Source organism: Ictidomys tridecemlineatus, unplaced genomic scaffold (genome assembly GCF_052094955.1).
Source record: "Ictidomys tridecemlineatus isolate mIctTri1 unplaced genomic scaffold, mIctTri1.hap1 Scaffold_66, whole genome shotgun sequence".
Taxonomy (NCBI): Eukaryota; Metazoa; Chordata; class Mammalia; order Rodentia; family Sciuridae; genus Ictidomys; species Ictidomys tridecemlineatus.
The window spans coordinates 334,164-349,144 of record NW_027524621.1 but is presented as its reverse complement, the minus strand read 5'-3'; the positions used below and the strand labels follow the sequence as shown (position 1 = coordinate 349,144).

At 52.8% G+C, this 14,981-nt stretch overlaps 1 protein-coding gene across 1 annotated transcript in view; it reads left to right on the top strand.

Annotated features, from left to right (window-relative positions):
- The first annotated feature begins 7,046 nt into the window (after positions 1-7,046).
- Positions 7,047-14,981, top strand: part of LOC144374358 (cysteine-rich secretory protein LCCL domain-containing 1-like) — a 157,529-nt gene continuing 149,594 nt past the window's right edge. Inside the window, 5 exon segments of the mRNA XM_078037212.1 lie at positions 7,047-7,067; positions 8,490-8,686; positions 9,357-9,578; positions 10,693-10,812; positions 11,354-11,511. Coding sequence (XP_077893338.1) covers positions 7,047-7,067; positions 8,490-8,686; positions 9,357-9,578; positions 10,693-10,812; positions 11,354-11,511 — 718 coding nt within the window.

The window sequence follows — 14,981 nt, the reverse complement described above, 5'->3', positions numbered from 1 at the left end:
TAGAGATCCACAAGAAAGGAAAGCCAGGAGACCAAGTTCTTATTGAGACCTGGAAAGATATGAAGCCATTAAAACAGCTACAACCTAGATTGAAGGTACCTTACACCATCATTTTAGCTCCCTCTATGGCCATTGAGGTACTCACTATAACAAGTTGATCAATCTCTCTTGGGAAAAAAACCCTCCCTTAGGATCCTAAAGGTATTCAAAGCTCACACACAGCTTCACAGAATTCATCCTATGCCCTGTGAACTTCCTGAAGACCTCTACTCACTGTTCTGGCATTATAACTCCTCAAAATTATGTAATTCATAATTATTAAGTGATGTTTGCTTGCTCTCTTTGCTACTTCACTTCTGCCTTATTACAACTTCTACAAGTATGAGCAGTCACTAAAGCCTTTAATCTCTCCTCTTCTTGGCTGTGCCCTTCTGAAACCAGACCAAAAGTAGTTTTTACTGAGTCTCTGAAAACAATGAGTTTAAAACAATTAAAGTTCCCAAATGAAGCTACAGAAAAAAAATACTCTCAACATCCCTTGCTCTTATGAGGGTAGGGGAACTGGCAGAAGAGTGCTCTACCTTGGAGAATGAAGCACTGAGCACATGTCCACAGCAGCCTGTCCCATCTCAGGGTGAACAATGAACCCCTTCTGGGGATTGACACACATCTCCTAGACTGGGATGCTTTGGCCAGACTGATATGAGAAGATATGTGAACTTTTTAAAATTTATCTATTTGTATGTGGTGCTGAGGATTGAACCCAGGGCTTTGCATGTGCTAGGCGGGTGCTGTACCACTGAGCCAAAACCCCAGGCCAGATGTGGACTTTTCGAAATGGTGAAAAATAAGTCCTTTGGAACTGAGCATTTAGGCATCATTATGACATGCTGGCTGGTCACCACACCATTCCCCAACCATTCTGTTTTAGATATATTAATTAATTAATCAATTAATCAATCATTTATTTTGAAGTGCTGTGGTTTAAACCCAGGACTTTGCACATGATAAATTTTATTTTTAATTGATAAATAATAACTCCACCTATTTATGGAGCATGAGGTAGTGTTTTCATGTAAATATTAAGAGTGATGAAATGAGACTAATCCATCACCTCATATACTCAACTTTTGAGGGTATGGTGAAAACATTTAAAATCTACTCTTTTAGCAATTTTGAAACATATAAAACATTGTGGTTTATTTGCAAAAGATCACTAGGCCATATTTCTCTTTTCTGACTGCCATTTTAATCCTCTGAACAAGAGTGGGATGTGAGTTTCTGGCCTGGAATGGTTTCTGATAAAGTGTCTGTTTTTGCAGGGGGAGCTAACAATGCTGAAACAGAAGCTAGAAAAATCAGAAAAGTTGAGGACTGAACTCCAGCAGAACACAAGTGGGTCAGAGAGCCAGGTGTCTATCTTCATGCCATCTCACAAGTCCCTTTGCGGGGCTCCATAGGTGTGGAATCAGCTGAAGGGAAGAGTGACTACCTGCCTCATGCTCTGCTTCTTGCTTCACACAGCCTGGGAATGATATGTGAGGCATGTGCCACTGTTATGTACATTTCACAGAGGAGAAAACTGAGGCTCTGGGAAATTGTGTAAAACTAATTTAAAAGTGAGATTCATGCCAACCTCAACTGCTCTAAAGGAAGAATTTCTTAAATGAGTCACAGAAGCACAAATCACAAGGGAAAATGACAATCTGACTACCCTAAAGTTAAGAAATTCCATTGATCAAGACATAAAGACACAATATGTACTTGGAGTAAAAATGGGCAGCTCATAAAACTGTCAAAGAGAAACCACAGAATGTAAATAACTTCCTCATATCAATTTGAAAACAAACATTCCAATAGGAAAAAAATGGTTCAAAAATAGAAATAAGAATAACCTTGGAGTTGTGTAGGAGGCTCTTATTTCAAAAGTTCATGTGGTCACCAACTCATATGGCCAATAAAGTCATGAAAAGATGTTAATTTAACTAGCAAGCAGGAAAGGCAAATGATCACAAAACTAGGTACCAGGTCACATTTCAGACTGGCAAAACCAAAAACTCCGATGTAGCCAAATGTTGCCCAAGATGCACAGCAGCATGAACTCTCTGCACTACCAAGGGGAGTCACACTCAGTCTCAGTGCTCTTAACCAACTTGGCATTGTCTATGGAAGATGAAGATGTTCATAGCTGATGGCCAGCAATCTCAATTCTATGGATATGTGCTAGAGAATACCACCCATGTGTCTACGAAAAGCCAGAGAGTTCATAGCAGAAGCATGTGCAGATCAAAGGGATGTAATGCCCAGGTGGGAGTTTGTTAATAGGAGGGTGGGTGGAACACAGTTATTTACTTTAAAAATGAGTTCCCCAGAGGGAGAGTGTGTGAAGAGATTCCAAGCTATGGCCTCCACATTAAATACAGTTCATGTCCTGCTTTTTTGCAGATAAAATTTATTAGAGCCCATTTATTAACTTCTAGAATAAGGGCACCTTCCTGCTAGCCTGATTGGGCTGAGTGGCTGCAACTGGAAACCATATGGCCTGCAAAAAACTAAAGATTTACTAGTCCTCTCTTTCTTTTCTTTTCTTTTCTTTTCTTTTCTTTTCTTTTCTTTTCTTTTCTTTTCTTTTCTTTTCTTTTCTTTTCTTTTCTTTTCTTTTCTTTTCTTTTCTTTTCTTTCCTTCCTTCCTTCCTTCCTTCCTACCTTCCTTCCTTCCTTCCTTCCTTCCTTCCTTCCTTCCTTCCTTCCTTCTTTCCTTCTTTTTGGTACCAGGGATTGAAATCATGGGTGCTTAATCACTGAGCCTCACCCTCAACACTTTTTCATATTTATTTTGATACAAGGTCTCACTGAGTTGCTTAGCGCTTGGATAAAGTGTTGAGGCTGGCGTTGAATTCTCAATCCTTGTGCCTCAGCCTCCTAAGCTGCTAGGTTTATAGGCATGTGCCATGGCACCCAGCTCTACTAGTTGGATATTTACAGAAAAATTTCCTGATCATTAGAGAGTCATCAACATGAATTGCCTTTGCAAATATGATATGAAAGGAAAGATTAAACTATAGAGGAATATTTAAAATACTACAGCCTGGATATTTAAATTTGTACATTACTGTTTTAATCCATTTTGTGCTGCTATACCAAAATGCCATAGACTAGGTAATTTGTAGACAATTGAAGTTTACTTGGTTCATGGTTCTGAAGGCTAGGTGGTCCAAGATCAAGTGGTCATATCTGACAATGGCTTCTTCCTGTCATCATCCCCTGCTGAAATGCAACACACAATGAGAGGGCTGGTAAGAAAGAGGAAGAGGGACCGTCTTCACTTTCATAAAAAACTGGTTGTAACCACATTAATCCATCTATGAGGCCTGCACTGCCATTCCCTCTGCAAGGTCATACCTCTCAGCACTGCTACACTAAGGATCAAGTCTCCAACACAATAACATGGGAGGGAACACATTCAAACCATAAAAATTACTATATATTTGTTATATGGCTATATACCTGATGGTTTAAAAAGATTGATGGGAAAAATAAAACTAAATCCAGTGCAGTGATTTCCTGGGTACCGAAAGGGCCATGTGATCGGAGGTCATGTGTTTGTGTGCATGATTGCAATGCTTCTATTTCCCCTTTTTATTTGAGTGTTATGTTCATGAACTGCAGATGTATGAAAGAACTACAAAGTTCTGGCCCCCAAGAAATGCTCTAAAAATCAAAGGCAGACTCCAATTACATGGTGTGCCCCTAGTAAGCTCTGGGTAGAACAAAGAAGAGCTGTTTGGGCTGGGGTTGTGGATCAGTGGTAGAGCACTCACCTTGCACATTCGAGGCCCTGTGTTTGATCCTCAGCACCACATAAAAATAAATAAAAACGAGCTGTTTGAGGCAAAGCTGATGTTTCAACTAGAATTTTCTGTCCATAACTAGAGTGAAGTGAGGGAAACACTTGTCTGAGGGACACAGTTTAAAGGGTTACCAAAAATATAAGCAAGGTAATTGATATTTTAGTGCAATATCTTTACCCCTGATTATGATGAATATGTGTGACATCTCTCCTCCTCATGGCAGTGTTCTCCATGAGAGTGACAGGCTCAGGATGCAGCATCTCAGCCTAGCTTCTCTTAACTCTCTGCATGGGTGTGGCCATTTTTTTCCAGGAGCCACTGCATGGCTGGACATGGTTGATGTGGCTACGGGGGTTGCAAGGGAAGTCAAGAACTCTGTACAGGAAACATGGTTACAATCCCCCAGGGAGGATAAAGAGGTGCCAGAGATAGCTTCTTCCAGAACTTGACATCACATATCTTCATCCAATGTTTGCTGTTCACAAGAGAATTCTGTTAGCTGTACCATAAATCCAGTTCCAGGTTCCATTTTCCCTCATCCAAACCAAGCAATCATATCAATAATAATAAGTCAGGGACTCACAGGTAGAGAAGACTATAGTTTCCACTGAGGTAACAAATACTATCCCAGGATGCCTCAGGATCTTTGACTCACTATTTCTATTCTATCTTCCAGATATGAACATAAATGGCTACATCAAATCATGCCGATCTATAATGGAACAGCCCCTTCAATGGAAGCCTTCCTAGACGAAGCTGCTCATTTGCCCTCCCATTATGGTCAGCTCCCTTGATTTATCTTCATACAATTCACAATCTAATGCTAGTTGACATTTGTTCTGTCTCTGTTTGCCTCTAGAGTTTGTTAGGACAGAGATTTAACCTTGTTCCTAGCTTCATCCATGTTGTCTCACCCAGTATCTAACACATAGGAGAAACTCACGTATATTTGTTGAGTGGATGGATATGTGGGTTCTATTTGTAAGTCATCTGAACTCTATAAGATGTTGTTGGCTTTATGAAGAAACAGAAATGGACATTGGATGAGCTAAGTATACTCTTCATTGTGCAAAATTTTCTGAAGTTCTAAGACACTCAGAAAATATGAATATTTTTAATGCAATATGTATTTTAAGTGAGTGCAAAAACTTCCACAATAATGAAAACTTCAAAACTTTATTAAATAAAGTCACAAAGGGCACCACATCCTCCTGATCCTAATCCTGAGCCACAAATTCTACATTTAACAAGAATGGCCACACCCAAGGACCAGGGGATGGCCCTTCTAGGGGTGAGACCTCTAGAACCTGGGTGCCGAGGAAGATCAGGTACTGCCACACTCAGGTTCCAGGGAATTCCCCCCTCTAGGGGGCAAATGCATTCGAACCTGGTGCTGGAGGTAGATCAGGTACACCAGCACCCAGGGTTCAGGGGACTCCCCCCTCTGAGACCCCTTGAACCCGGGTGTTGGGAGGAGATAATGTACGGCTGTATTCAGGGTTCAGGGTACTCCCCCCTCTAGGGTAGAGACCCCTCAAACCAGATGCCAGGGGAGATTAGGTATAGCCACCCCCAGGATCCAGGGGACTCCCCATTCTCGAGTAGAGACCCCTCGAACCAGATGCCAGGGGTAGATCAGGTATGGCCATACCCAGGGACCAGGGGACGCCCCCTCTAGGGACAAGACCCCTCAAAACTGGGTGCCGGGGCTCATCAAGTACGGCTGCACTCAGGGACAAGGTGATGCCCCCCTCTAGGAGAGAGACCCCTGGAACCCGGGTGCCAGGGAAGATCAGGTACTCTTGCACCCAGTGTCCAGGGAACTCTCCCCTCTATTGCCTAAACCCCTTGAACCTGGGTCATGGGGGATATCAGTCATGGTATTGCCGCACCCAGGGTCAAGGGACTTTCCCCTCTAGGGACAAGACCCCTCGAACCTGGGTATTGGTGGGAGATAAGGTATGGCCGCACCCAGGGTCCAGGGGATGCCCCAAACTAGGAGCGTGTCCCCTGGAAATTGGGTGCTGGGGAAGATCAGGTACAGCCCCAACCAGGGTCCTGGGTTCCCCCTTTTTAGGGGTGAGAAACCTCGTACCCAGGTGAAGGTGGAAGATCAGGTACGGCTGCACCCAGAGTCCAGGGAACTCCTTTCTATAGGGGCAAGACCCCTCAAACACGGTGCAGGGGAGAGCAGGTATGGCTGCACCCAGGGTCCAGGGGACAAACCACTCTAGGGGCGAGACCCCTCAAACCCAGGGGAAATCAGATACGACCACACACAAGGTCAAGGGGACTCCCCCCTCTAGGGGAGAAAACCCTCGTGTATGGGTGCCTGGGGGAGACCAGGTAAGGTACAGCCCAACCAAGGTTCCAGGGGGCTTCCTCTTTAGGGGCAAGACCCTTCATACCCAGGTAAAGGGGGTAGATCAGATACGGCTGCACCCAGGGTCCAGGAACTCCCCCCTGTAGGTGTGACACCCCTCGAAACCATGGGGAGATCAGGTACCACTGCACACAAAGTCAAGGGAACTTCCACAACTAGGGGCGAGACAACTCAAACCCTGGTGACGGGGCAAGATCCCGTTTGGCCGCACCCAGGATCCAGGGGACCCCCCGAACTAAGGAGGAGACCGATTGAACCCAGGTGTCAGGGGAAGATAAGTTACGGCCACACCCATGGTACAAGAGCCCCTCCGCTCAGGGGAGAGACGCCTCAAATCAGGTACTGTGGAAGATCACGAACGGCTGCATCCAGAGACCAGGGGAACCCCCCCTCTGGGGGTGAGATCCCTGGAACCCAGGTTCTGGGGAAGATCAGAGATGGCCCACAGTCCAGGGAACTCACCCCTCCAGGGGGGAAACCCCTTAAACCTGGGTCCCTGCGGGAGATCAGGTATGGCATGGCTGCACCCAGGATACAGGGGACTTCCCCCTCTATGGACCAGACCCCTCCAACTCGGGTGTCTGTGTGAGATTAAGTACGGCCATACCCAAGGTCCAAGAGATGCCCCACTCTAGGGGTGTGACCCCTGGAATTTGGGTGCCGAGAAAGATCAGGTAGGGCCCCACCCAGGTTCCAGGGGTCCCCCACTGTATGGGCGAGAACCCTCCTACCCAGATGAAGGTGGGGAAGTCAGGTAAGGCTGCACCCAGGGTCCAGGGAACTCTCCCCTCTAGTGGCGAGACCCCTCGAACATGGTGCCCGAGGGAGAGGAGGTAATCCAGGGTCCAGGGGACATCTCCCTTTAGGGGCATGACCCCTGGAACCCAGGGGAGATCAGGTACCACCACACACAAGGTCGAGGGGACTCCCTTTTCTAGGAGCAAAACCCCTCGACCTGGGTGCAGGGAGGAGACAAGGTATGGTATGGCAGCACCCAGGGTCCAGGGGATCCCCCCTATAGTGGGGTGACTCCTTGAACTTGTGGAGAGATCAGGTATCACTGTACACAAGGTCGAGGGGACTTCCCCATTTAGGGGCGATACCACTCGCACCCAGGTGACAGGGCGAGATAAGGTTCCGATGCACCCAGGATCCAGGTGACTCCCCCCTATAGGGACAAGACCCCTTGAACCAGGGCGTCGCCCTGAAACCAGGTGCCATGGGGAGATCAGGTACGGCCACACCCAGGGTCCAGAGGACTCCCGCCCCTAGGAGGGAAACCTCTCGAACCACGTGCCGGGAGGAGATCAGGGAAGGCCGCACCCATGGTTCAGGGGATGCCCAACTCTAAGGATGAGACCCCTGGAAACCGTGTGCTGGGAGAGATCAGTTACTGCTGCACCAAGGGTTCAGGGGACAACCCAACTGGAAGAGAGACCCCTCGAAGCTGATGCTGGGTTGAGATCAGGTATGGCAGCAACCAGAGTCCAGTTGTCCCTTCACTAAGGGGCGAGACTCCTGGAACCAAGATGTCGGGGGGAGATCAGGTACTGCCGCACCCAGGGTCCAGGAGACTTCCCCCTCTAGGGACCAGACCACTCTGACCAGGTGCTGGGGGGAAAGGAGGTACAACCGCACTAAGGGTCCAGGGGCACCCACCTCTAAGGACGAGACACCTCGATCCCGGTGCCGAGGGAAGATCAGGTATGGCCGCATCCAGGGTCCAGGGAACGCCCCCCTCTAGGGGAGAGAACCCTGAAACCTTTGCCAGGGGGAGATCAGGTATGGAAGCAACTCTCGAACACGGAACTTTGGGTAGATTATATACGTCTGCACCCAAGTCCAGGGGGCTTCCCCCACAAGGGGCAAGACCCTTCGAATCAGGTGTCTTGGGGAGATCAGGTACAGCTGCACACAAGGTCCAGGGGAATCCCCCCTATAGAGGTCAGACCCCTGGAAATTGGTTGCTGGTGGGAGATTAGGTACCGTGGCACCCAGGGTCCAAGGGACTCCCCCTTTAGAGATGAGTCACCTGGAACCCGGGTGCTGGGTGAGATAAGGTACTGCCGCACCCAGGGTCCAGAGGACTTCCCCCTCTATGGGAGAGACCCCTCGAATGTGATGGCATGGGGAGATAAGGTATGGCAGCAACCAGGGTCCAGGGGTGCCCCATAAGGGGCGAGACACCTCGAACACGGATGCCAGGGGAAGATCAGGTAATGCCGCACCAGGGTCCAAGGAACTCCCCCCTCTAGGGTAGAGACACCTCAAAACAGATGCCAGGAGGAGATCAGGTACAGCAGTACCCAGAATACAGGGATGCCCCACTCTATGGGCGAGTTTCCTCGAACCCGGATGCTGGGGATAGATCAAATATGGCCACACCCAGTGTCCAGGGGACTCTCTACTTTAAGGGCAAAACCTCTCAAACCAGGTGCCCGTCGGAGATCAGGTACAGCCGCACCCAGAATCCAGGGAAAGCCCCTCTCTAGGGACAAGACCCATTAAACCCGGGTGCAGAGGTAGATCATGTACGGCTGCACCTAGGGTCCAGGGGCCTCCCCTCTCTAAGGTAGAGGCACCTCGAATCAGATACCAGGGGAAGATGAGGTACGGCACCACCCAGGGTCCAGGCATGCCCCCCTATAGAGGCGAGACTCCTGGAACCTGGATGCCTGAGGGAGATCAGGTACAGCCACAGCCAGGATCCGAGAGACTCTTCCCTCTGGGGAAGACATCGCTCGAACCCGGGTGCCAGGATGAGATAAGGTACCACTGCACCCAGGGTCCAGTGGACTCCCCCCACTGGGTGCGAGATTTCTCAAACCTGGTGCGGGGGGAGATCAGATATGGCCGCACCCTGAGACTAGGGAACGACCCACTCTAGGGGCGAGACCCCTCGAACCTGAGTGTCAGGGGGATATTAGGTACGGCCGCACCCAGGGAACAAAGGACGTCCCCCTCTAGGGGTGAGACCCATGGAAACTGTATGCGGAGGAAAATCAGGTACTGCCGCAGCCAGGGTCCAGGGAACTACCTCCTAAGGGGCGAAAGCCCTCGAAACGGTGGGGGGCAGAGATCAGGTATTGCAGCACCAAGGGTCCAGGGAATCCCCCCTCTAGGGGAGAGACCCCTCGAAACAGATGCTGGGAGGAGATCAGGTATGGCACCTCCCAGGGTCCAGGGATGCCCCCATCTATGGGCGAGTCTCCTGGAACGCAGATACCGGGGGTAGATCAGATACAGCAGCACCCAGAGTCCAGAGGACTCCCCACTTTAGGGGTGAATCCTCTTGAACCAGGTGACAACGGCAAGATCAGGTACAGCCGCACCCAGGATCCGGGGTAAGCCCCTCTGTAGGGACCAGATCCCTTGAACCTGGGTGCAGGGGGAGATCAGGTACGGCCGCACCTAGGGTCCAAGGGCTCCTCACTTTAGGGGAGAGACCCCACGAATCTAGATGCCGGGGTGAAGATCAAGTAAGGTACATCTGCACCCAGGATCCAGGGGATGCCCTTCACTACGACAAGACCCCTCGAACCTGGGTGGCGTGGGTAGATCAGGTACTGCTGCTCCCAGTGTCCATAGAACTCCCCGCTCTAGGCATGAGACCCCTGGAACCCGGTGCCGAGGGGAGATGAGGTAGGACCGCACCCAATGTCCAGGGGATGCACCCCTCTAGGGGTGAGACCCCTCTAACCCAGTGTCATTGGGAGATCAGGTATGGCCACACCCAGGGTCTAGGGGTCCCCCTCTTTAGGGTCGAGAAACCTCAAACCGGGGTGCCAGAGGAAGATCAGGTACGCCTGAATCCAGGGTCCAGGGGATTCCCCCCTGTAGGTGCCAGACCCTCAAATCCCATGGGAGATCAAGTGCCACCGCACACATTGTCAAGGAGACTCCAGCTTGTAGGGGCGAGACCCTAAACCCGGATGCAGGAAAGAGATAAGGTATGGCCGCACGCAGGATCCAAGGGACTCCCCCCCCTAGGGTAGAGACCCCTCAAACTCGGGTCCCAGGGCAGATCAGGTATGGCCGCATCCAGGGTCCAGGTGACTCCCACCTCTAGGGTCGGGACCCCTCAAACCAGGTGCCATGGGGAGATCAGTACTGCCGCAAACAAGGTTCAGGGGACTCCCCCCTCTAGGGCAGAGACCCTTCAAACCCAAGGAAAGATCAAGTACTGCAACACACAGGGCCGAGGGGACTCCTTCCTCCAGGGGCTAGAGCTTCGAACCCGGGTGCTGGGGGGAGATCATGTACGGCCGCACCCAGGGTCCACAGGACACCCCTCTCTAGGGAAAAGACCCCTTGAAGCCGAGTGCCAGGGGAGATCAGGTAAGGCTGCATCCTGGGTCCAAGGGACTACCCCTGTAGGGGAGACACCCCCTGTGACCCGGGTGCCAAGGGGAGATCAGGTACTATCGCACCCAGGGTTGCATGGACTCTCCCATCTAGGGGCGAGACACCTCGATACCGGTGCGGGGTGGAGGTCAGGTATGGCGGCAACCAGGGACCAGTGGACACACCCCCTCTAGGGGCAAGACCCCTCAAAACCAGGTGCCAGGGGTACATCAGGTAATGCCACACACAGGGACCATGGGATGTCCCCTCTAGGGGTGAGAACCCTGGAACCTGGATGCTGGGGAAGATCAGGTACGCCTGCACCCAGGGTCCAGGGGACTCCCTCCTCTAGGGGAGAAACCCCTCCAACACGGGGGGACATCAGGTACCACCTACACAACGTGGAGGGTACTCCTTTTTTTAGGGGGAAGCTTCCTGGTCCCTGGGTGAAGCAGTACCTGACCTTCCCTGGCACGCTAGTCCCAGTGGTCTCACCTCTAGATAGGGGTATTCCCTGAGTGCGGCCATACTTGATGTCCCTCTGGCACCAGGTTACAGGGGCGTGTCCCATGGTGCCTGGGTGCGGCTGTACCTGATCTCCCCTTGGCATTTTTTTGAGGGTTCTCTAGCCTCCAGGGGTGAGTCCCCTGGACCATGGGTGCAGCCTACCTTATCTCCCCCCAACACCCGGGTTTGAGGGGTCTCCTCCCTAGATAAGAAGTCCCCTGGACCCTGGGTACTGCCGTACCTGATCTCCCCCCCTCCCCGTTCCAAGGTTCGAGGGCATTCGCCCCTTGAGTGTACAGTTCCCTGGAACTTGGTTTCAGCAGTACCTGATCTTCCCCAGTATCTGGGTTCCAGGGGTCTTGTCCCTACAGGGGGACGTCCCCTGGTCCCCGCTTGCGGCCGTACCTGATGTCCCCCTGGCACCAGGTTCGAGGCATCTCGCCCCTAGTGGAGGGAGTCCCCTGGTCCCTGGGTGCAGCAGTTCCTCATCCCCCCTTGCACCGGGTTTGAAGGGTCTTGCTCCTAGAAAGGGGAGTCCACTGGACAGTGGGTGTGGTGATACCTGATTTTTCCCCGGTACCCGTGTTCGAGGGGTCTCTCCCCTAGAGGATGGAGTCCCTTGGGCCTTGGGTACAGCCGGGCCTGATCTCCCCCAGCACTCGGTTTGAAGGCATCTTGTTCCTGGAGAGGGGCATCACCTGGACCCTTGGTACCTGATCTCCCTCTGGCACCTGGTTCGAGGGGTTTCACCCCTAAAGTAGGGAGTCCCCTGGACCCTGGGTGCGGCCTTACCTGATAAAACCCCCACATCCGGTTATGAGGTGTCTGGGCCCTAGAGGGGAGGGGTCTCTTGGCCCTGGGTGCTGTCGTACATGATTTCCCCCCAGAATATTGTTCAAGGTGCCTCTACCCTAGAGGATAGAGTCCCCTGGACCCTGGGTGCGGCTGTCAGTGAACTCCCCAGTTCCAAGGGTCTTGCCCCTAGGATTGGGAATCCCCTCGACCCTGGCTGTGACGGGAGCTCTCCGGAAACAAGGGTTCGAGTGGTCTCGCCTATAGAGGGGGCGAGTCCCCTGGATCCTGGGTGCAGCCATACCTGATCTCTCCCCAGCAACTACGTTCAAGGGTTTTCACCCCTAGAAGGGGGGGTCCCCTTGACCTTGTATACAGTGGTACCTGATCTCCCCCTGGGTTGGAGGGGTCTCACCCCTAGATGTGGGCATCCCCTAGACCCTAGGTCTGGCCATACCTGATCTTCCCCCTTCACCCGGGTTCTAGGGGTCTCGCCCCTAAAGAGGGGGGCCACTGGACCCTGGGTATGGCCATACCTGATCTTCCCTGGAACCTGAATTCAAGGGCTAATGCCCCTAGAGAAGGGCGTTCCCTGAACCCTGGATGCAGCCATACCAAATCTCACACCAACACCCGGGTTCCAAGGGTCTTGACCATACAGAGGGGAGTGCTCTTGATCCTGGCTGAGCCGTACCTTATCTGATCTCCCCCCAGCACCAAGGTTCAAGGGGTTTCACCCCTAGATTGGGGAATTCCCTGTACCCTGGGTGAGGCCGTACCTGATTCTCCCCGCACACGGTTTACAGCGGTCTCACCCCTAGAGTGGTTTGTCTCCTAGTCCCTGGTTGCAGCCATTCCTGATCTCCTCCCATCACCTGATTTGAGTCGTCTTGCCCCTAGATGGAGGAATTCCCTGGACCCTGGGTGTGACCGTACCTGATCTCCCCACTTCACTCAGGTAAGAGGGGTGTCACCCCTAAAGAGTGGGACCCCAGGACGCTGGGGGCGGCCATTCCTAATCTTACACCAATCCCTGGATTTGAGGGGACTTGTCCCTACAGAGGGGAGTCGCCTGAATCCTGGGTGCAGCCATATCATACCTGATCTCCCCCCGGCACCCAGGTTTGAGGGGTTTTGCCCCTAGAGGGGGGAGTCCCCTGGATCCTGTGTGCAGATGTACCATACATGATATACCCCAGTAACCTGGGTTCCAGGGATCTCTCCCCTAGAGGAGGGTGTCCCTTGGGCCTGGGTTCAGCCATGCCTGATCTCCCCCAGCACCCATGTTCAAGGGGTCTCATCCCTAGAGAGGCCGTGTCCCCTGGACCCTGCGTGCGGCTGTAGCTGATCTCCCCCCAGCAGCTGGTTTGAGAGGTTTCGCCCCTAAAGTGGGGAGTGCCCTGGACCCTGGGTGCAGCCATATCGGATCTACCCCTGGCACCCGGGTTTGAGGAGACTCGCCCATAGAAGGGGGCGTTCCTGGACCATGGGTGCTGCTGGACCTGATTTCCTCCAGGCATCTGTTTCAAGGTGTTTCTAACATAGAAGGGGGGGATTCCCCTGGACCATGGGTGCTGCCGAAGCAGATCTCCCCCTGCTCCTGGGTTCTAGGGGTCTCACCCCTAGGGTGGGCAGTCCCCTTGACCCTGGCTGCAGCGGGAGCTCCACCCGACCCGCGGGTTCGAGGAGTCTCTCCCCTAAAGTGGAGAGGCCCCTGGACCATGGGTGCAGCAGTACCTGATTCCCCAGGCACCCAGGTTGGAGGGGTCTCACCCCTAGACGGGGAAGTACCCTGGACCCTGGGTGTTGCAGACCAGTGTCCCAAGGGTCTTCTCCATAGAGGAGGACGTCCCCTGGTCCCTGGGTGCGGCCGTACCTGATCTCTCCCCTGCATTGTGTTTGAGGGGACTCACCCCTAGAGCGGGGTGTCCCTGGACCCTGGGTGCTGCCATACCTGATCTCCTGCTGCGATCAGGTTTTGTTGGGTCTCTCCCCTAGAGTAGAGAGTCCCCTCGTCAATGGCTGTAACGGGAGCTCCCCTGACAACCAGGTTCGAGGGGTGTCTCCCTTAAACTCTGGGAGTGGGCGTCCATGATCTTCCCTAGGCATCCAGGTTCGAAGGTGTCACCCATAGAGGGAGGAGTCCCCTCGACCCTGTGTGCGGCTGGGTTTGAGGGGTCTCTCCCCTAGAGTAGAGAGTCCCCTCGTCAATGGCTGTACCCGGAGCTCCCCTGACACCCGGGTTCGAGGGGTGCCTCCCTTAGAAGGGGGAGTTCCTTCAACTCTCAGAGTGGCCGTCCATGATCTTCCCTCGGCATCCAGGTTCGAAGGTGTCGCCCATAAAGGGAGGAGTCCCCTTGACCCTGTGTGCGGCAGTACTTGATATTAACCTGGGTTCGGGGGTCTCTCCCCTAAAAGGAGTATTACCCTGGACCCTGGTTGTGGCCATACCTGATCTCCGCCCCCCCGCCCCTCCCCGGCACCTTGTTTGCCCGTCTTGCCCCTATTGGGGGAGTCCCCTGGACCATGGTTGCGGCAGTACCTGATATCTCCCTTTCACCTGGGTTCGAGGGGTCTCCTCCCTAGAGGACGGAGTCTCCTGGACCATGGTTCCAGCCGTACCATACCTGACCTCCCCCACCAGCTCCCAGGTTCGAGGGGCTTCGCCCCTAGAGGGGGGAGTTCCCTGAACCCTGGGTACGTCAGTACCTGATCTTACCCAGCAACCGGGTTCTAGGTGTCTCGCATCTAGAAAGGAGAGTCCCTTGGTCCCTTGGTGCATCTCTACCTGATCTCGCCCCCACACCGGGTTTGAGGGGTCTCACCCCTAGAGGGTGGCGTCCCTAGACCCTCGGTGCTATGGTACCTGATCTCCCCCCGCATCGGGTTTGAGTGGTTTCTAGCCTAGGTGAGGGATTCCCTTGGACCCTGGGTGTGACCATACATGTTCTCCCCTGGGGACTCGGGTCCGAGTTGTGTCTCCCCTAGAGGGAGGTGTCACCTGGACCCTGGGTGCGGCTGTACCTTATCTCCCCCCATCACCTGCTTCCAGGGGTCTCATCCCTAGAGGAGCTTGTCCCCTGGAACTTGGGTGCCCCTGTACA